We start from the raw sequence: 22,480 nt of genomic DNA, 5'->3' as shown, positions 1-22,480 counted from the left end.
TCGGGCGGCGGCCTCCGGGGCCGGCTGGCCTCGCGCGGCCTCCACGCTCGCCGCCGCCCGCGCGGCCCGGCCTGGAGGGAGGCTGCGCGCCCCGGGGTGGCTGGGCCCGCGTCCTCGGCGCGCAGACTTGGGTCACGCGGAGGCCAACTTCACCGCCACCCACGTCTTCGCTCTGTCCTGGAGGGCTTTCCTAACATTCATTCACTGGGAGCCCGGGGTGATGCCTCACGCCTGTCATCTCCGCACGCAGGAGGCTGAGGCAGGAGGATAGCCACGAATTTGAGGCTGGCGTGGCTTACACAGCGAGACTCCGCCTCCAAAAATAAAAAATAACTCCCTTGAAATTTTAAAGCGCCACAGTACATGCTGTCCAAAGAGTATCCACCGAATCTTAGGTTTGATGTACTGATTGTTTTTCTCTAATAAATTTTAAGATTTGAAACCGTCGGTGTACCACGCGTGGGAAATAACACAGTATCATTACATAAGCCGTTCGGATCTGCTAACTCCATGCCTGGTTCCTATGGTATTTCAGTCCAACAGTGTTTTCTGAGTACCAGCTGTGTGCCTGGCATCGTGCGTGGCCCTGATGAGACTGGGCTTCCAGCGCATACAGAGGTTGTAGCCCTCAAAAGCTCACTGTCTTACCAGGAAAAGATAGTGGTATACATAGCTGCCACCCCAAAGAATTAATGTCACACTGCAGGTTGCAGTACAGAAACAATATCAAGACAGAAAATATGCAACTCTAACACAGGGGAGTCCACGACCAGCCCATATTGTGTAGTTCTCGGGCTCAAAACATTTATTGTTTGGTTTTGGTTTTGCTTAGGGCAAGGTTTCTCTGTGTAGCCCTGGCTGTCCGGGAACTCATTCTGTAGACCAGGCTGGCCTTCAACTCAAGAAATCTGCCTGCCTCTGGCTTCTGGGTGCTGGGATTAAAGGTGAAAAAAAAAGATCCAAGCGCTGAAATCCCTTTGGATGACTTTCAGAGTCAATTGCAAGATCTAGTGCCCATGTTGTTCCCTTACGCTTTGCAATCAGTTGGTTTAGAGAGCAGTTTGAGACTAAATTTCAAATATATAATAAGAGCTAAATCTTTTCAAATGAAAGATAGCATGTAATGAGGAAATGCCACTTAAGCATACTCGCATTGGTGACAGTTGCTGTTGACACCACAGGACATGGACTCCTCGGAACCCTAACATTTTGCAGATAATGCAGTGAGAACTCAGTGCTTCTTGAGAACTTGAGAGCAGCGTGGCTCTTAAATATAAGCTTAAGAACTGGGAAGGTGGCTCAGTTATAAAAGGAACTTTTATTTTCTTGAGGTAATTGCTGTCTCCTAGCCTTACTGCCTCCTGCCAACCTGGGCCTAGTCCTGGAAGCTTCTAGCCTCTGTACAATCTAGCCTTGGCCTAGAATGTTTTCAGCCTCTGAGACTTACTGATTAAAAAGCTCACCCTTTGTTGTTCTTACTGAGCTCTGGGCAGGCTGGTTCAACTCAGCTGTTCTGGTTCAAACTCCTCTCCCAGCCTCTGAATTGATCTTTTTTACCTCAAAGTAACTCCAGCAACCTGTTCTAATCTCCTGGTTCCTTCTCATTCTCTGGATCTTCACCTGAGTCTAGCTTCTGAGTCTAGCTTGTTCTCTCTCTGCTGCCTGTCTCTCTATTACTGTCCTCTAAACCTGCTGTCTCTCTCATCTCTCTCTCTCCGCATTACCACTTAAGTAGCTTTCCTTTCCTGTCGCTTCTCATGAAAGTTGGGCATATCCTATTCTTGCAAATCTTTCTCTGATTCATCAGTTTTTCTACCACTCAATTAGACATCACTTTCAAACATGGGTGCGTCTACTAACTAAATTTACCTTCATTGTCTGGGGTTAAAGGTGAGTACCATCACACCTGGACCTTAGCTTTCTTTACCTGAAACTTGCTCTTTGCCAAGATGGCCTTGAACTGAGATATACTTGCCTGTGTCTCCAGCCGGATCACACAGACCTAGAAGGTCCTTGGATGTGATCTCTTGCCAAGCAGCCATGTTCTGAGTTGACACCCTCTGCCCTCACTTGGTTAAGGCTTCTGTTCAAGCACAAGGACCCCAGTTGGAATCTCCAGCACCCATCTTAAAGGTGGAAATGGTGCATCGTTTATAACCGCAGTGTTTGGGAGGCAGGAACAGGAGTATCCCCAGAGCTGACCTGCTAGTCTAAACAATTCAGTTGTTGGAGCTCCCAAGTTCAGGGAGAGCTCTTGTCTCAAAAGAGAAGCTTGGGAACAACAGGACACCCACCGGAAGCCTCTGGTGCTCAGCGAGTGCCCTTGCAAGCACACGGAACAATAATCTTGGCGAAGCTGCTGCAGTGATTCAGTAGTGTCAGTAGTTGCAGTATATATGGAGTCCTGTGAATATCCGTACACTCTTTAATTTCCCCAGGAGCCGTATTCGTAAGAATGAGGAAATGGGAAGGCATGTTGCCCACCCATTGGTTAGTAAGGGAAGTAGCTCTGTCAGATAAAACCCTTTGACAGATTTTTGTTTTTACCTTTACCAGTGTTTGGGAAGAATTTAACTTTCATATAAAAATATTATTTCAAAATATGTTTTTACTCTAAACTCAAGTTGGAAGGAGACACACTTTTTCTTACATTCTAATATGTGTGTCATATTTAACTGTTACGTTTGCTGTGGGTTTTAGTTTTCTGTTGAGTTTTTGGAGCCAGAAATCTATCCCAAGTTCTAGTTTGTTGTTTGTTAACCTCTCAGTTGCATTGTGGACTGACTTTTTTGGGGGGTATATGGTGTCTTGGGAGCCGAACTGGTCTTTTCTTGAATATCGACCATAGCTGTTTAGGGGGAGAACATTGAGGTATTGATGCTGATAGTTAAATGTGGGGGGCTTTCCCTTTTTTCTTCACATATAGAAGTAAATCTAAATACGAGATGACATCTTACCTAGAGAAATAGATTTGGATTTTGTGAACTACAGCTGAACAAAAAGTGATACCTCAGGGAGTGTCTTTATTTCTTCTAGGTACTCCATGTTTCCCTATCCTCTGAAGAGTTTGGGGCAAGACTGGACCACACCACGGGCGGAACTGCAGAGGTATTGCTGGAACAGACACATTTCCAGTTGTCTGAGGTGGCCAGGACATTACTCACGTGCACCTTACCCATACTTCAGTAGCAGGCAGTTCTCACTGAACTGTAGAGCACCCCTTCTGTTTGACTCTGGAACTCCCTTTCAGTACTATAATTGGAGATCTGACCATCTGAGCAACACAGCCTTCATCCATCTCTCTAGTCACGTCATGAATTCTGACAGAGATGAGCCCTCATCTAAAAGAAAAAAACACCAAGGTAAAGGAGATGTTTGTCTTGATAAAGGAATAGACACACATGATAGGCCAAGTTGAAGCCGTCCTTTCTAATCCTAAAGCCATCCTCCGTGTTTTAGAAATGTTAGTGCTTACTCTTAGCCAATGGCTGCTCTGTGTGAGGGATGGTGGCTTCATTTTCAACTAATCATGTCTCTTTCTATTAGAGTAGAGAACTACATAAGTGTGTATAAGATTATATAGTTTATGTGAGTACGTAAGTAGCCTGGATAGCAGACCTATATCGTCTATATAGTACTTACGTAAGTAGACATCTCAGACTACATAAGTGTGTATAAGATTATATAGTTTATGTGAGTACGTAAGCAGACCATAGAAGACTATGAAAGTAGAAATGCTTGGTTAAGGCTGTAGAGAACGGAAGTAGATAACAGTTTTAAGAATAGTGTCGTGGCGGTGTTCTTTGAACAGAGGCATAGAGATTGGCAGTGGAGGTCTCCAATCTAAAAAAATTTTTTTAATTTAATTTGTATTTTCATTTTAATAGTAACTTTAGAAATATAATTTAAAAAGATTATTTTATTAGGGACAATTATAAATAAAATGTTACAGGATGAGATTTTAGCTTGTTAAATCTGTATTTCCCAAATTAGAGTCTGAATATCTTACATGTATATTTTTTCAGTGCGAGGGATTGAGTCCAGCACCTCGTGCTTGTTCTGCCAGGGAGCGGCACACTTGGTCTTGGTGTGACTCCTTGAGAGTCACAATTATTACCTTTTAGAAAGGGAGCCGTATCTTAGTCAACTCTGTGGAACTCTTACAAAATATGTTGATTCCGTCAACTTTCTCGTGCTGTTTTTACTTGTAGACAACCCATGTACTCCCACCCCACTGTAATCCCAGAGTATGATGAGGTAGGTAAGAATTCGGGACCGCCTTTCTTCCTGACTCAGTGTTCACGAGGGTGCTGGAGAGGGAACTGCGTGGGGGTTGATGCGCAGGAGCAGAAGTGGGAGAGCTTGTGTCGGCTCCAGCATCCTTAGTGCTCAGGCTCCTGGTGCTCTGAGCTTCTGTATCCTTAGTGCTCAGGCTCCTGGTCACTGTTGCCAGACGTCCTCTGGAAGATTCACCTGGGTACCAAGGCAGAAATTATTGCTACAGTTACAAAGTGCTAGTTTGAATAAACAAACACAAGTAAGTGGAAACCAAGTCCTTGGCCATAAAAACCTGTCGCATAATATGGAACAGTAGCTTACAGAGGTGAGTATTCCTATGAGACACTGAAGTCAGGGCTTCAGAGGACCCAGCTGTTTTCACTTCTGTGTTTGCTGTTCATCAGGCAGCCATTCGGTACTTCGTGCTCTCTCAGGTGGAGTTTTGACGTGCAGCATAAGCATGGTAAACTTTAGGAAGCACTCCTTGCCCTCACATGTGCTCTGCCACTGTGGCAGGAACTTGGAGACATCACTTAAACTCTGTTCTTGGTTTCCTAGTGTAATAAAAACACCTACTTTGGGGGTGTTGGAGAGATGGCTCAGAGGCTAGGAGCACTGACCGCTCTTCCAGATGACCTGGGTTCAATTCCCAGCAACCACATGGCAGCTCACAATTGTCTGTAACTCCAAGATGTGATACCCACAGATATACATGCAGGCAAAGCACCAATGCTCATAAAATAAAAGTAAATTATTAAAAAGAACAAAAACAAAAACCACCTACTTTGAATGTCTGTTAAAGATAAAACAAAACAAGAGGGCTGGAGAGATGGCTCAGAGGTGAAGAGCACTAACTGTTCTTCCAAAGGTCCTGGGTTCAATTCCCAGCAACCACATTATGGCTCATAACCATCCACAATGAGATCTGGTGCCCTCTTCTGGCCTGATGGCACACATGCAAGCAGAATGCTGTATACATAATAAATAAATAAATAAATAAATCTTTAAAAAAAACAAAAAAGATTTGTCTACATGTTAACATACTATTGGCTTCATGGTGGCTATAAACTGTGGTGGTGGTGTGTTCTGGGGAATTGCAGTTACATCCTGATAATCTGATTGCTACCTGACTTTATCTGTCCATTCTTCCTAGGTGTTGAGAATAAGGAAAAGGCTCTCCGTTAAGCCATATATGTGACTTCCGATATTTCACTAATACTTTTCAGTCAAGAGAACAGCATTACTAATTTGCCTATCACTTTAAAGTGGTATTTGAAGGAATTTTGTGGCACAATTATGACTTTTTAATTAGGCACCCCAAAACCTGCTCAGGCCTATTGCTTACTTTCTTTGATTCATCTCTCTTCTCTGCTGTGATCACCTTGTTCCTCCTGACATGGAAGGTATATAAGATTTTGCAGTGTGAATTTCTGTTGTAAAGTGTGTGATGGCAGAGACTGTTGGCTGTGTCTGTGGTTTGAGATTGTCCTCCATGGAACCCAGCACGTGAGCACACTTGTACCTGGCCAGTAAAAACAGATGTGGTCAGATGGGCTGTGTGTTTTCCCCTCAGCAGAGATTTAGTGTCCTTATGAAAAGCAACCCCAAAGGGCTCCACAGCTGTACAAGTTTGAAAGCCACCATATTAATCAGGTAATCCTCTGGTCCTGGTTATTTAAGAAGTACAGTTCCAGAGTTGTTTCCAGAACATACAATCGTGGTGATTACATGCCGCTCTATGTACATATCTAGGAGCTGCAATGAGTGTTCTAGACCTCCACTTTTATAGTTCACTGTGTCAGTGGCAGAGGGCGGTACTGTAGTGTGGGTGAAAGTCCACACATTGCATGATGGAGCCCTTCCATCTTGTTCATAGGAAGACTTCAGCGTGTGACTAAACCATCATGGGACAGCCTGAGTTGGTGAATGGGGTTCAGTGGCTGTCAGTACCGCTCTGTGCAGCTCTGTAAACCTGTGAGATGGAGGTCTCAGTTTCAGTGCAGGATAGGGAAAGCCTAACTCATTCTGCTCACCTGGGGAGGGGCTGCTCGGGACAGGATTCAGTCTCGCCCTTCCCTTAGCACCTTCACACCATTGGCTCCTTTGCCTGCTCCGGCCCTCACTAATCCAACTCTCTTCTGTCAGGTCAGCATGTCTAGTCCTTCCCTGTAGCAGGAAGGTGCTTAGACCCTGAGGGAGGTAATCTGGGAGAGCTGTCTCACCACCACCCAGGCTGCTGCAGCTGTGCTTTGACTGTGGAGAACTCCAAGCCGGGGCGTGCTCCCTTTGCACTCTGCATACAACTGTATTATTTCAGTCTATTTCCTTTTCACTTTGTTTTGTTTTGTTTTGTTTTGTTTTGTTTTTGGAGACAGGGACTCACCTTGTAGCCCAGGCTGGGCTCAAACTCTTGGCAATCCTCCTGCCTCACCCTCCTGAGTTCTGGGATTGCAGAGATAAGCCTCATGTCCAGGCAACTTTAATTAGAATTTCAGGCATTGTAACATGGTGCAATGAAAACCTGATGAGGAGAGAGGAAGACAGTCTGAGACCGAAGGCTGCCTAGACCTCAGTACACTTGGCTCCCCATCTCCACATCTGTTCTCTTCTGCTAGGTCCTCTCTTCTTTGTTGAGTTTGTAGGTTAACTAAATGTTCCTTCTCTTCTCATGGCTTCCATGACATTAAGCATATCCTCACAAATGTGACATAATAAGATACAAGATCAAAGGTGAACCATGCACTTGCTATTTTTTTTCTGGCGCTAAGCATTGAACCAACTTGCCAGATAAGTGCTTGATCACTAAGGTTGTTATTACCAGCCCTTGTTTTGGGGGTGTTTGTTTAATTTCACTACAGGTAGGCCAGGCTAATCCTGAACTTCAGCCTTCTACTTCAGTTTCCCAAGTGCTGGGACTATAGGCATGTCCACCAGGTCTGACTATGAGTATGTATGTATTCTCATGTGTATATACACACACATATATGTGCGTACATGCACCTTGGGAGCTGATAATTTCTCAGTGGAGGAGCATCTTTAATTACAGAATCTCCTATTTTTCTATCCATTTTCACTGCTTTTTCGAAGACTGGTGTGTCTGTGGGTAGCATGATGTGCGGTGTGTTCCCGGTGGCTGTGTGCAGGTCCATCACCCAGCGGTTGCTGTTTGTCTAGAGCACTCTGTAGTGTCATGTCGACGTTTGTTTTGATAAGCCTATCTCACAAGGCTCATTTTATAATCTGTAATTTCTAATGATTCACCTTGTTCGCTCTGTCTGCACTTCCCCACGTTCAGCTTCTACACCCTGAGCCCTGTTCCCGCCTGTTGTCATTCTATGCCACCCTCCATGCGTGTGTAAACCAGAACTCTGAAGCAATGATCTGAAGTAACTGGGGATAAAATGTGCTGGGAATCCTCTCTGGAAAGCCAGCTCCAGCTGAGGCTCCCCTTGCATTAAAGAATGTGCTAAGATGGCTGATGAAGTCTTAACCAAAGACAAATGGGAAAATGCAGCCACACACAGTCTTGGGTTTCCAGCCTTCAGAGAGATTTGGTAGCCGTCAGTCAGCACCTGGGCTGGCTGCCTTGGCAGCCCACGAAGACAGCTGTGACTGTCAGTGTTCTGCTGCTGTTTCCGAAGAAGAACATGTACCCAGCAGCTGTGGGCGTTTTCTGTAAGTGAGAAAGTACTTGTACACAGGAAATTATCTGCTCTTCTATGATTCTTATATTTTGTCCAATATATTTTAACAGGAACTATAAAAAGGAATTGGGAGTATTTATATGGCCATAATAAAGAAAAAACGAAGGACCTAGAAGACAAAACTGTTCACTCCATGTGTGAGGACAGTGAAGAGAAGTTTGACTTTTCAGTGATGTCTTACAATATACTCTCCCAAGATTTATTGGAGGACAACTCGCACCTCTACAGACATTGCCAGCGTCCAGTGTTACACTGGAGTTTTCGGTTTCCCAATATTCTCAAAGAAATCAAACATTTCGATGCAGATGTAAGTGTGTAAAGCAGTATTAGAACTTTTCATTCGAGGAAAGTATGATTGAATGACTGTGTGTTTGAGAGCAATGCTTTGCCACGTGCTTTTGTGTACGGAGCCATTGTTGGCTGGGTATGGCTTCCTTCCTGTTGGTCAGTGATAGAAATAATCACCCAACTTTGCTGAAAGTGTTAAAATATTGGTCAACTTTGAGACTCAGACTGGAAGCATTTTAAATAAAAATGCTGAACTTGAGATTTCAGTAATTTATGTAAAACTTGATCTAGATGATAAAATGAGAACATTTAAAGGATGCTAGTTGTTTTGTTTGTTTTGAGACAGGATCTCTGATAGCTCACACTGGCCTCATATTTAGTGTGTTGCCCACGATGATCTTAGACTCCTGGTTTTCTTGTCTCTACCTATCAAGTGCTGAGAGAGCAGGCATGTGCCACCATGCCCACCTAAAGAAACAGGGTTGTTTGTTTGTTTGTTTGTTTGTTTGTTTGTTTTTGAGGAGGGGAGTTGGGGATGCTGGGATTAAACCAGCCTCATAGGAAAGAATTCACAGGGCTGGAGAAAAGGTTAAGAGCACAGACTGTTCTTCCAGAGTACTTGAGTTCAATTCCCAACACCCACATGGCAGCTCACAACCATCTGTAACTCTACTTCCAAGGGATCTGACATCCTATTCTGGCCTTTATGGGCACTGCAGGGACATATTGCACAGAAATTGAAGCAAAAGCATTTATGCATAAAATAAAATCTCAAAAAAAAAAATCTTTTTAAAGAAAAGAAAGGACCTGAGCCATGATGACAAGTGTCTATAATCAGCACTTGGCTGAGGCAGAAGGACCACTCTGAGGTCAAGGCTGTTCTGAGTTATATAGTGATACTAAGAAAACAAAACAAAACAAACAAAAAACCCAAGCTTAAAAATGATGAACATGGGAATTCAGGACAGGTAGTCTCACATAAAAAGCACAGAAAGTTCTTTCAAGAACTAGAGCATTTGAGTGATAAGATTGCTGTCCCACATGAGCGCAGGCCATAGTGTTGGGGTGATCATAAGATCTTTGGAAACATACTTCTTGTGATAGAGAATACTTAAGAACAATAACTTTTTTTTCCCAAAAAAATAAAAGGGAAAGAAAGAAAGAAAAAGAAAGAAAGAAAGAAAGAAAGAAAGAAAGAAAGAAAGAAAGAAAGAAAAGAAGGAAGAAAGAAAGAAAGCAGGGCAGTGATGGCAAGTGACTTTAATCCTAGCACTTGAGTCAGGGGCAGGTTTATCTCTGAGTTCAAAGCCAGCAGTTCCAGGACAGCCAGGGATGCACAGAGAAACACTGTCTTGAAAAATCAAAACAAAAAAAGAGCATTAATTCTAAAAATAAGATTGATTTCTACTCTATCAGAATTAAATAGAATTCATATTTGCATCTGTGTTTTAATGCAAGCCACTGTTTTCTTCTAGGTGCTTTGTCTACAGGAAGTTCAAGAAGATCATTATGGAACAGAGATCAGGCCAAGTCTGGAATCACTAGGTACAATGTAACCTTTATTTACATTAGCCAGGTTCATTCTTGCAGAGTTATTAGTTATTGAAATAAAAGTTTTTAAAGAAAAACTGTATGACATATTTGGGAGTAACTTACTTAAAAAAAAAAAACTTGTTAAGATTATTTATTTTTATGTATATAAGTGTTGCCTGCATTCATGATACCCATGGGGGTCTGAAAGAAGTGTCAGGTCTCCTGGAACTGGAGTTAAAGATGGTTGTAAGCCACCACATGGGTGCTAGGAACCGAACCTGGGTTCTCTGGAAGCACAACGGGTGCTCTAAATCATTGAGCCATCTCCCAGCCCTGGGAATAACTTAAATTTTCTTTATTTATTATTTTATGTGTGTAAGTGTTTTATCTGCATGTATGTCTGTGAACCATGTGTGAGCCTCAAGCCTGTGGAGACCATAAAATGGAGATCCCATGGAGTTAGCTACAGGAGGTTGTGAGCCACCATGTGGGTGCTAGGACTAAAGCCAGGGCCTCTCAAGAACAGCCGGTGCTCTTAACTGTTGAGCCAGCCCCAGCCCCTTTGGGATAACTGCTAATTTTGAAAGTGTGATAACTATTTCAAAATGTCAAACAAATACTTCAGCATTTCTGCCGGAAATTTCATGCTGATCTTAAAAGGGAAAGGTCTCCAGGAGTCACTCGGCCTCCACCCCTCTGTGGGCCTGTGCTGCAGATAAGAGGCCAGGCCACTTACTTCAGCAGAAGGCTTTCTCATGGCTTCTAGAATCACGTTCTCTACAGGCAGGAGACATGAAAAGCCTTCCTGAGTGATACTGATTCATTTAACAGGTGTTTTCTGAGTGCTGCCTAGCCTGCCTTTACACCATTCTAGAAACGAGAACAACACTGGTCTCAGCAGCCAGCCTCCTTTCTTGCATAAGGGAGCTGCAAGGAATGCAGATGGGGAAGATTTGGGTTTTAAGCCAGATGCTTAGACAAAGTAAAGTTTGAACAAAGACTGGGAGGAAGTGAAGGTCAAGCCATCCCTAGAGCATGCTAGTCAGCAGAGCTAGCGAGGGAAGGCTCTGATGCTGACATGGATTCAGGCAGTATGGTCCACAGAGACTGTGGTGGGGAGGGAGGACAAAAAGACCAGACTAAATAAGTGTGTGGCCTTGCTGTCCTTGTCATGACCGAGTTGGAAGGTTCAGTCTGCCAGTAAAGAAACCTGCTAGGCATACTGTTTCTGAGACAAAGTCTTGCTGTGTTATCCAGGTTTGTTCAAGCTCCTGCCCCTTTCAAATGCTTGCACTACACGCATGTGAGACTGCTTCCTGATGACACTATAAGGTGTGTGGCGTGGTGAGCCTTACTGTAACCCCAGCACTGGGGTGCTGAAGCATTATCATCAGGAGTTCAGAGCCGCTTGGAGCTTTGAATAAGTCCAAGCATAGTCTGAGAACCATAAGTCCTGCCCCAGAATATCCATGGGCTGGGAATGCAGGTCCATGGCAGCGTGCACGCCTAGCATGTGTGAGGCCATAGGTTTGATCCCTAGCACCGTTATCACCATCGAAGGAGAGAAAGAGATATTACAGAATTTATTTTCTTCAGTGCTGACACTGAAACACTTCTAGGCCCAGCTCTTTGCCTAAACTTTGGTTTTAACACATGCTAGCATCCTGTCTTAGAATGTGCTTTGTCAAACATTGCTTTAGAATATTAAGAGGAATGTGTTTTGACATAGTCTCTTTTTAAAATTCATTCCTTCCAGGTTATCACTGTGAATATAAGATGAAGACAGGAAGTAAACCTGATGGCTGTGCCATCTGCTTCAAACACTCCAAATTTTCACTCTTATCTGTGAACCCAGTGGAGTTCTGCCGCCGTGATATTCCTCTGTTGGACAGAGACAACATTGGATTAGTTTTACTCCTGCAGCCCAAAATCGCTCGTGCTGCCCCTCCCTCCATCTGTATAGCTAACACACATCTGCTGTACAACCCACGGCGAGGTGATATTAAGCTGACCCAGCTGGCAATGCTGCTGGCAGAGATTTCCAGTGTGGCCCATCAGAAAGATGGCAGCTTCTGTCCCATCATCATGTGTGGTGACTTTAATTCTGTTCCTGGTTCTCCACTCTATAGTTTCATAAAGGAAGGAAAACTGAATTATGAAGGACTTGCCATTGGAAAGGTAAGTACTTGCTTCTTCTGTTAGGAGGTGGGCTGCTCTGTCCATCAGGATGAGGGGTGGCCATCATCAGAGTGAGCATGCTTATTGCATGGCTGGTGAGAACACAGGGCAAGCTGGCACCTCACTGTGTTGACAGGATGGTTCCCTGCAGTCACAAGCAAGTGGACTTATTCACTTGGTTTGGTTTCATCTTTTCCACTTACAAAAGCTTTCTGTGTGAAGGAATTAACAGATAGAAAGGTGCTGATGGCAAGGATAAGTCCCCTTCACAAGGGCTGGGAGGATTCTGAATGCTGGACATGGGCTGGACAGTGATGTAAAATTCATTATGCAAGCCTTCCTTACATCATAATGTCTTTCCTTGGGAAATGCTTAAATGCATTCATTCTTCAGCTTAGAGTTGTTTTTATTAGGCTTTGAAATTGGTTTTTAGTGTATTTAACAAAGTCCGTCCTCCACCAACAGAATTGTCAGGGGTAGTTTTAAATTTGGTTTAACCATTTACCATTGGACACAGTGGAAACAATGTTACAGGCAGAAGAAAGAGTAAGACAAGGAAGCTATAGATGTTTAGATGTTCAGATGAGGAAAGCATGCATGGAAAGAACCTACAGTTCCGTGTAAGTGCTTTCTGAACTGTGTTTGGACAGGAGTTTGTAATGAGAAGTAATCATGTATATGAAACAAAGGGTTTGCTTACCATTTCTGATCACCTTTTCCCTAAAACATAAAAACTTTAACACATAGTTAACGTCCATTCACTTAAGATGGCTGTTGGAATTCTGTGCAGGTATCTGGCCAGGAACAGTCTTCACGGGGACAAAGAATCTTATCTATTCCAATTTGGCCCCCAAACCTAGGCATCTCACAGAGCTGCGTATATGAGCCACAGCAGGGTCCCAGAGTAGAGAAGACAGGTGAGCACCCTCGGGGCATGTTGGCAGTCTGCTGGCTAACGAGCGGTCTTTCCTTTGAGGTCAGGGAGCTAAAGCTTCAGCCTTTCAGTGTCTTGGGCATGAATGTTCATATATACAAATATAAACTGCTTTTGCTTTCCTTTTTTGATGTCCTCCAAGTGTCCTTTTTAATAGTTAAATTCTGCTGTTATTCATGCACGAATAGCCTGCATGCTGCCTTAGAGTTGTTTGTGCCCCTCCCGTGCTGTAGACTATCCAACAATGACTGTAGGGTCAAACATTTAATCAGACATACAGACACGAGTCTGACCCTAGAGAAGGCTATGCTACAGCAAGCCAGAACCACACACGGTTACACGCTGGTTGATACGCTTCCCTCTGCTCTTTCAGACAGCAAGCTGACGCAAGCCCAGCTGGAGAAGGCAGAGGTCCTCAAGCCAGCTGAAAAGTGAGTTCTGGATGGCAGCAGGCGACACCTCCTGACTTTAACTGAATGATGCAAAAACAATTACCTTTTAGAAAACACTTGGTCCAGCGTGAAGCTGATGCTGCTCCACACTGCAGAGGCTGCTGGGATTCCAGGTGTGACTGCTGCCTTTTAGCTGTGAGAATCGGACACCTCTGGACTTTCATTTTCCTGTGTGGATTGTGAGGATTCACAGATCCAAAGCATGGAAATCAGTGTTTCATGCTTTGGCATGGCAGCGTTTTCTATAAACTGAAACACTGATATGAAGATAACTTGAAGGAGACTTGGTTGTGTGTCTTACTGTGCAGCTCAAGCTATGTGGGATTATGGGCATGCACCATCTTTTACATTTAGTGATGCTACAAATAGAAGTCCTTAGACATAAAAAGGTGCCAAAAGTTGGAAAGTAGGATATTTTTAAGGAGTTACCTATGCTTTTTGACTTAGAAGCTTATGGAAATGAAGGGCTACATTTTGTTTTTTAAACTCATTTTTGTTTCATGTGCCTTGGCTTTTTGCCTGCATGGGTGTCTACGAGAGGGTGCCGGGCCCCCTGGAACCAGAGTTACAGACAGTTGTGAGCAACAGTGTCGTGCTCAAAATTGAACCGAGGTCCCATGGAAGTGCAGCCAGTGCTCTTAACTCCTGAGTGTCCCGCCAGCCCCAAGGGCCATGTTTTTACTTGTCCCTCAGCACTTACAATGGTGTATAGAATTTAGTTTTTCTTTATAGCATAAATGGCTCTTAAAATTTAGACATGTTAGAGAATAAACAGTAACCCCTTTGTAATGTGGCATGCGTTTGCATTGTGGACATGAGCCTCTGGGAAGCTGTCCTGACAGATAGCACCAGCATGACAGGCCTGAGGCTTCTTTGCCAGCACAGGTCCTGCGGGTCCTGAATGGCCCTGCACACCATTGCCCACTGAGAGCACCCTTAAAAACAAGCAAGGCTGGGTAGTGGTGGTGCACGCCTTTAATCCCAGCAGTAAGGAAGCTGTGGCAGGCGGATCTCCAAGTTCAAGGCCAGCCTGGTCTACAGACTGAGTTCCAGGACAGCCTGGGCTACACAGAGAAACCCTGCCTCAAAATAAAACAACACACACACAAAACCAAGAAGTGCAAGCTGGTTTAGGATTATATGCTAATTTAAATGGAGCCTCTCAAACATAATTTTGAGTTCTGATTAGCATATTGATTCTTCAGCTTTTACCCCATTTGTTGTCATCTGCTGGATTTCAGATCCATTCATTTACATTCACTGCATGAAAAGGAGCCCTCACTTAGGATATGGTTCAGTTAAGTGGAACTTAGCTAGCTTATATTGTGGTCATAACATTCAAGAGATTGAGGAGGAATCATGAAAAGGGGGCTAGGCTAGGCTTTATAGTGATATTGAGGCTAGCCTGATCTACATAATGAAACTGTCAAAAACAAGAAACCCAGGCAAAGGGGCATAGGAGAAGAAGAGGAAGGGAGGATGGGATTGGAAGGGGGTGGGGGAGGAGGGTACAGCTAGGACACAAAGTGAATAAGCTGTAATTAATAAAAATAGAATAAAAATTAGAAAAAAAAACCCAGGCATGATGGCTTACACATATACCAGTACTCAGGAGACTAAGACAGAAGTATTATCACAAAGTTGAGGTCAGCCTAAGCTAGACAGCCCACTCCAGCCTGGGCTAATGAAAGACATTGTCTGAAAAAGAAAATCAAAAGACTAAACAGTGAAAAGTATCCTGATCTTTGACTAGAAATGGCATAAAAATGTAAGAGGAGAAATGTTTTCCTGTGCAAACTGATGGGTCCTAAGGCCTTTTCTCTTCTGCAGAGTGTCCTCGCACCTGCAGCACCACTTCAGCTTGTCGTCTGTGTATTCACATTACTCTCCTGACACTGGAGTTCCAGAGGTGACCACCTGCCACTCCCGGAGTGCCATAACTGTGGACTATATTTTCTACTCTGCGGAAAAGGACGGTGCTGCTGGGGGCCGAGGTAAGAAGCACATGACCCCCACCTGCCAGAGGATGGGATCTGGCTGCACTCAGCACGAGGGCGGGGCTCTGGGTAGAGGTTGGATGGGTAAATTGCTAATGTAACTGCGCAAGTCTTGGCTGCCTGCAAAGAACAGGGCAGCAAGGGGCTTCAAGCAGGGTCTTAAGAATCACAGCCTCAGTTGGCCCTTCAGTGCCAATCAGAATCTAGGTCCTAGGCTACCATCAGCTCTTCACCATAAATCCTGTCTTCCCACGGAGCCGCTGCGTGGATGAAGTCACCACAGCTCTGGGATGGAGCAGCTTAGAAAGTCATGCTGCCTTTGCAGCATGGCCAGGTGCATGCTGCCCACAGCAGACGTGGGGCGTGCCAACCAGAGGAGAGCTCTCTGGGACTGTTTTCAGAAACAAAAGTGGGCAGTGCATTCCTTGTTACAGCTCAAGAAATCAGGTTGCATAAGCCAACCGAAGGATTGAAAACAGGAAACATTGAGATAGATGAAAAATCTAAAAATACTCAGAAAATATCTGGAATCCTATAACAGGGCAGACTCCCCACCTTTCAACTCCTTTTCTGATACAAAGTTCTCAGTTCCCTTAGGAGACTCAGCTGTGTCACTGAGCAAACTACCTGGCATGCCCTCCTCTGTGTGTCAGGAGGTCGGGAAGTTGCTGTGCCTGCCAAGGGCACTAGGTGGCAGGAGAGCGGCAGCGATTGGCACCTCTGTTTTCCTGCTGGGTGGAGAATGACCCTGCTTAAACCGTGCCACTTTATCCTGCAGTCCCCTTGCCAGCCCCTGCCAGGCTCAGCTCTGTGCAGTGAGAATGGGCTGGTGGACCCTTCTTGGCTGGTTGTCAGTCTCAAATTGCTAACAGTTTATGTTACATTTATCTTGTATAAATTGAGATAGAAAAAAATATCTGGCATAAATAACATGAAGCTACTGTTTAAGGGTTATTAGTTATAACTTCACAAACTTTGTACTCTTAAAAATTTTCATATTGGTTTTCTGGTGGGCTTCAGATTCTGTTTCACTGTTTTAAAACATTGTTTAATGACAGTTTTACTATATGCTTCTTTAACTAGGAGCTGAAGTTGCTTTGGTTGGTGGCTTGAAACTTCTAGCTAGACTGTCACTTCTTACAGAACAAGACCTGTGGACTGTGAATGGCCTTCCCAATGAACACAACTCCTCAGATCACCTGCCTTTACTGGCCAAGTTCAGGCTTGAGCTCTGACAGTAGCTGTTACTGTCTGTATTTTCAAAGGCTGGAAAGATATTAATGGTTTGCATGCTGTTCAGTTTTGTGCTGTGAGGTTCTGAATTTCTCTTATATGCTTGAAACAGATCGGAAGAAACAAGTTTATAACAGTTTTTTAATGAAATATTTTTGTGATAACTGATGTCTAAACACTTTATTGTAAAGAGGTATAAATGACTTCTAAGTCCTGGTAAAGTTGACAGCATTTTTAAAATGTGCTTCACTTCCTTGGTCCTGCAGATAGGAATTCAGTGCTTTTCCATATATCTAGCGGTTTTGCCAGGACTTGTAAAGCTCAGGTTGTTGCCTTTTCTGGAGGCCTGATTTCCCTAGGAGAAGCCTATGCTAGCTGAGAGCTGACGGGTTCTTAGAAGTCTCTGGGTCACTCATCTGCAATGTTCACCCACAGTAGCTTCTGGAGAGGCTGGAAAATGCTCTTGAGTTGTAGAGAGTACTTGGCCCACTTCCCTGCCATCCTGAGTGATGGGGTATACCTACACTTTGTTAAGGAAAGAGTTGAGAAAAGAGAGCTAGGCTGTTAGCCACACATGGTGGCACATACCTATAACCTTAGTACTTGGAATGTGGAGGCAGGAAGAACAGCTCTTAAAAAAGAGGCAATGTCCTCTATGTAAGTCCACTCCTGCGCTGGACAGGGGTTGCCCCAAGGAAAGCAGATGAGCCATGTGTGACCACGAGCTCCAATTAATTCCAGCACCTGGGAGACAGAGGCAGGAGGATCACTGTATATTCCAGGCTAGCCAGGGCTACACAGCAAGACCCTGTCTCAAAGACAGAGAAAAAGGAAACAGACCCCAAGTTATACCTCTACCCCCCTGCACTTTCCTGTTTAGTGACAAGTAGAAAGCCCTTGGGTCAGGAGTGACATTTTGTTGAGCCAATTTTGTATAAATTAGAAAAATGGTCTTTGGAAGGAAGTGGCAGCTCTACAGCTATTTGCTGTTTGCCTCCAACACACAGAACCAGGGCAAGAGAGGTGTGGCTTAGACCTGGGAGCCCACACTCCACGCTCTTTGCACCAATGAACTGTTGGCTGCAGTGCTGGGCGCCCTGGTACCGTGGTGCAGCGGTGCAACGTGGCACTGCCCTGTCCCTGAAGCTCACGGCCGCCAAGCCGTGCCAGCCCTGCACAAGAGTGGGGTAAAAGAACTTTAAATGTAAGTAGAAATTTCCTCTGCTTTTTAAGGTAGTAAATCAGATTTCAGGCATTTTTACTAAGTCATTACTGTGCAGTAAATCACAAATGTTTTCTACCGTGAGTTTTATTAGTAGAGTTTAGACGTTAAGTTTTTGCAGTTTACAGTTTTAACTCATTTATGGCAATTATTTTACGCCTACTGGATGACTGCCTCAAAAGGTATGCAGATGGTAAAGGTGTGCCCAGTGAAAACTGCAGTAAGCAAACTCTCTCACTTTGGCTTTTGTGAAGAGTGTTAACTGTAGTGCCAGGATGCCCAGTTTTAATAGTACTTTGTGGAGTGTAAAGGGTCCTGGGTAGAAGACATAATTGTCATATTTCAGTGGTAAGTGTCCCTATTTAATATGGGGAGTTTTTGAGTGAACCCTATAAACATCATTGCTGGCAAACTAACATTCCTGAAAACCTCTGTAAAGTTTTTATATCCTGGTGAATATTTTGTGAATTGAGGCCCATTTCATGTATGCACTTTGATACAGTTAATGTGTAAATTGCTGTTGGCTTATCAATATTGTGGCCACAGGACACTTCTCACAAGCTTTTAAAGCTCCAATAAAATGATCTATTTTCTCTACTGTTCTTGATAGAAGAGCTGGCAACTCCTCTGGGCTTGTGTTGATCTGCCAAGCACAAGTTGATCTGGCTGACAGCAGAAGTCATATTGATCTCGGTCTAAAGTGTGTGCTACCCATGTGCCTGGTGTGTGTGTGCTTGGGAGTGTACGTGTGTTTGCACATGTGTGTCTAGAGGCCAGAGGTGAGCCTTGGTATTATTCCTCGGGAGCCACCCATCTTTTATTTTAAGAAAGGGTCTCGCTGGCCTAGAATATGCCAAAGTAGAATAAGCTGGCAAGCCAGCAAGGCCCACAGGTCCACCTGTCTGCCTCCCTCACGTCTTCTCATGTGGGTCCTGGGGATCACACTCAGGTCCTCTCATTGAGCCATCTCAGCCCCCTGCTGGCCAAGTCTGAAATGCAGAGGGAACTATAAAGTAATATAGTTTCTACTGCCCCTTTTGCCATTAAGACAATAGATGTGCTGGAAATGTGTCTTTCAGGATTTAGTCTGCTAGCTTTTAATCTTTTCTTCTTAAGTTATACAGCATCGAGTCCTTTGGACTGTGTGCCTGTAAGCAGTAATAAAGTAATTTTTGCACATTTGTGTTGGGCTTGTATCAAGTGTGCTGAGCTGTAGGGGCTGGCCTGTCACTATTGCATTACCTTTTCTGCCTTTTTCCGTTGACACACACTAAAGTAGAGTAATATCTGACAGAGTCTGAAAGGAATGAAGTTCGTTCACTAGGACAAATCAGCAGCAGAGCACCTCAGTCCTTCAGTTTCCAGAATGGCTTTATTACACTTCCATGCTGTGCACGAACACGTGATGAGAGAAATGCGAGCCTGAAGCATGCTCTCCTGGCAGTCTAGAATTCTGGCAGTCTGTAGAATGCTCCAAGTCTTCATGTACTTAGAAAAATACCCACTAAAACAGTCACGGTTTTTCTGAAATATTTTTAAAAAATGTATTGACCAGAACAAAGTCTAAGAGAATAAACAAGAATCTGAATTGAATGTCAAAAAAACTGTACAAGGTTGTACATCAAAGTCTAGCATACGAAAGCCTTATTCGGTGAGCTGCAGGGCGCAGAGGCTTCCCTGGGTTTACCGCTGTCTGCCAAGGAAACCCTCAAAATTCTGACTCAGGGAAAGGGACACCCCATGGTCGTCGTGCATAGAAAACACCTGGGTCACCTTTCACAGTCAACAGTGGTCATCGTGAGACTTGCCATAGTTTTCTTCTCAACCACAGGCAGGCTGAGAGGCCAGTCTGGAGAGGCAAAACTTGCTGGGCTCATCTTTGCCATGGTGTTCGTTAAACAATTGCATTAGATTTTGGTGTTTCAGGTTTCCTTCTGTTTTTAGAAGTTAGTGTAACTACGGGCAGTAACGTTGAGTGATGAAGAGCAGTTTAAGTGTTTCTGTGCCTAACCTTGCTTTGGAAAATGAGTCTAAAAATCAGAAAGTAGTCGTGGACAAGGTTAGATGACAGTGTCACAGCTGGGTGCTGTTCTTTCCCCTGCCTTAGCTCAAGGTTGGCACTGCTTGGCGCTGTTGGTGTCAGCTGTCCTTGAATACAGCCAGCTGCAGGCACTTGGCCCAGCCAAGTTCTGATCAGTCCACTTACCAGGACTTGGGGCGGATTTGAGGGGGTGGCTGCACACGGCCTCGAGGCCTTCGAGCACCTGGAGGGAGGGTGCTGCTGTTGATGCTGGATGTGAAAGTAGAGCAGCTTCCAGCATAGGCAAGCCCCAGAACTACCTTGAACTCTGCTAACAGGACTCTCGAAGAGAGCGACTGAGTTCAGAATTTGAAGCTTACACGGAGTTTGAATTTTCTGGTCCTGATCTCTAAAGGACACTAAACTTCACCAAGAACACAGCTTTTCAGTTACTAATGCTGGCTTTCGGGTGGAGCGGGTTTTGTGTACATGACTTTTGCCTTCCATGTGGCCCTGGCTTTTCCTGGTGTGGACTCAGTGAGCAGATGGTTAACTTCTTAGAACCCCCAAGTCACAACCAGAGGGAACATGCTTAGCTCTCAGGACTAGCCAGTCAGCTGGAGTCGGTCACCCGGTTTCCTGCGCTGGCACGACGGCTGCAGATCTGTGGCATCTGTAGATGCTCCGGATCAGTAGCCGTCTGCATGCTTCCTTCCTGTCTGCAAGCAGAAACTGCACTGCACTGGCCACAGGCAGGCTGACTCTGCTTCAGGGCCTGGGTCACACTGAGGCACAGCACTGCACTGGAACTTTTCCTTTAAGGCCTCCTTGAGGTCATGGTTTCCCCTAGGTTTTCCTCATGCCATGAAGTGGTGCCTAAAAAACCAACTACTGGGAAGAGTCCGTCATCACAGTTGCCTTAATGTAAGACAGCAAGACACTAACAACAGAGCCATTCAGAACCAAGGCTATCAAACGTGAGCAGGAGGGTGACCCCTACCGTCTGCCTTCTTGTCTGAGGAAACCTCGACACTGCTGCATTTTCTTCAGGGTGCGGCCTCTTGTGCTTTTTGCTGGACTCAGAAAAGGCTTAAATGTTAGTGACGGATCATGGACTAGAGTTTCGTACATAACACGCTTGTTTAAAGAATAACACCCAGCAGATGCTTTAAGAAAATTGACTCCAACTTCCTGAAACTTTTCCTTATTGCCGGAATTATGGTGCTTTTTTTTCCTAAAGCATTTGCATATATAACACCTTAAATCTCATGTGTGTACCAGAAAAACAACAACAAAAAAACCTCCAAACCATCAAAATCCCTATAGGAAACACTAGGAAAACAATACAAATAGAATATAAAAACCCATTAAGATTGCATATCTGATGCCAAAATGTTGAGGTAATATCCACTGCTTAAACCCACCCACTGCTGCCTGTTATTGCTGAGAAGACGGGAATACTGACTGAGTGACCTACTGTACCAAAAAGCAGGAAAGAACTCCATAACGTTTACTACAGCTGAGGCACAGAGTCCGGAGCAAGTGAACAGTCAGCAAATGGAAAAATAGAAACTACAGTGAACGTTGTCCTTGAGCTCCTGAGTGAGGCAGACAGTCAACCCAGGGTTTGTCCATCACATCAGTCATGCCTGCTGCCTGGTGAGTTTGTCAAAGCTCACTGCTTCCACCCACTCGGACTCTATCTCCAGGCAAAGCCTTCAAAATGGACACTGCACAAGTTCTTCAGGAATACTTGCAGCTCCTCCTGAAGCTGCTGGAGAAAGCAGAAAAGAGCACCATAGACACCTTGCCGGCCTGGCCTGGCTAGATCCGGATCTGATAGCCCACTTCGTTCAGAGTGCTGAGGTCAGCCACCTTCTTCTCAGATAGAGCAGGCCTAAGGGAAAGGCAGAAAGATGGTGGGGAGGGACCAATACACATGAATGAAGCTTTCCAAGGGCCTCCAGTGTGGGTCGCTAACCTGAAGCTCGCCTGTTCCCCACACCCACACTCCTTCAGCCTTGGCTCCGAGTCTTGATCTACTTTGAGAGGTTTTAAGTTCTAAAGGCCTTCAGTGAAGAAATTTTAAAATGTTTTGAATTTAATCACATTAACCTTTTCAAATCAAAACTTAAAAAGAAACTTGGAAATAAACATCACAGCAAAATTAGCCAGCTAGCTTTTTTGAGACAGGGTTTCTCTGTTTCCCAGGGTAGCCTTGAACTTTGCATCCTCCTGCCTGAGTCTCCCATATTTGGGGATTATAAGTGCACAGTACCATGCTCAGGACTACAGCTTCTGAAACCCAGGACCTCGAAAGTCCTCACAAGTCACAGAATACAGACTAAGCCAAATTCTTTTGGTAGCAGTGAGCCTAGGGGTCCCAGGGGGACTCGGGTTCTGGTGAACATTCTCAGTCACCGTTGCTGGCTGTGGTGGCACACACCTTTAATCCCAGCGCCAGGGAGGCAGAGGCAGGCGAATCTCTGAGTTTGGGTCAGCCTGGTCCACAGAGTAATTTCCAGGATAGCCAAGGATATGTAGAGAAACCCTATCTGAAAGGAAAGAAAGAAGAAAAGAAAGAAAGAAAGAAAGAAAGAAAGAAAGAAAGAAAGAAAGAAAGAAAGAAAGAAAGAAAGAA

At 44.5% G+C, this 22,480-nt stretch overlaps 2 protein-coding genes across 5 annotated transcripts in view; one reads left to right on the top strand and one right to left on the bottom strand.

Annotated features, from left to right (window-relative positions):
* The window catches only part of Angel2 (angel homolog 2), a 19,098-nt gene extending 682 nt beyond the window's left edge, over positions 1–18,416 (top strand). The window contains exons 1-9 of one of the 4 annotated variants that reach the window (XM_055609164.1): positions 3,331–3,362; positions 5,432–5,681; positions 8,033–8,289; positions 9,746–9,815; positions 11,560–11,981; positions 12,772–12,898; positions 13,289–13,346; positions 15,198–15,361; positions 16,448–18,416. In XM_055609164.1, coding sequence (XP_055465139.1) covers positions 5,675–5,681; positions 8,033–8,289; positions 9,746–9,815; positions 11,560–11,981; positions 12,772–12,898; positions 13,289–13,346; positions 15,198–15,361; positions 16,448–16,599 — 1,257 coding nt within the window. In that variant the 5' untranslated portion in view covers positions 3,331–3,362; positions 5,432–5,674 and the 3' untranslated portion in view covers positions 16,600–18,416. Of the gene's footprint in view, positions 1–3,036; positions 3,363–3,949; positions 4,258–5,431; positions 5,682–8,032; positions 8,290–9,745; positions 9,816–11,559; positions 11,982–12,771; positions 12,899–13,288; positions 13,347–15,197; positions 15,362–16,447 lie in introns of those variants that run through there. The other 3 variants (XM_055609162.1, XM_055609166.1, XM_055609165.1) reach the window with 3 other exon arrangements.
* A 756-nt stretch (positions 18,417–19,172) lies between these two features.
* Vash2 (vasohibin 2) overlaps positions 19,173–22,480 on the bottom strand; it is a 30,320-nt gene continuing 27,012 nt past the window's right edge. The window contains exon 8 of the mRNA XM_055609168.1: positions 19,173–21,736. Within this exon, the coding sequence (XP_055465143.1) occupies positions 21,664–21,736 (73 nt within the window). The 3' untranslated portion in view covers positions 19,173–21,663. The remainder of the gene's footprint in view (positions 21,737–22,480) is intronic.

This window comes from Psammomys obesus, unplaced genomic scaffold (genome assembly GCF_907164565.1).
Source record: "Psammomys obesus unplaced genomic scaffold, mPsaObe1.curated_primary_1811, whole genome shotgun sequence".
Classification (NCBI taxonomy): domain Eukaryota; kingdom Metazoa; phylum Chordata; class Mammalia; order Rodentia; family Muridae; genus Psammomys; species Psammomys obesus.
Note: the sequence above shows the minus strand (reverse complement) of the source record. Positions and strands in the feature narration are given on the sequence as shown.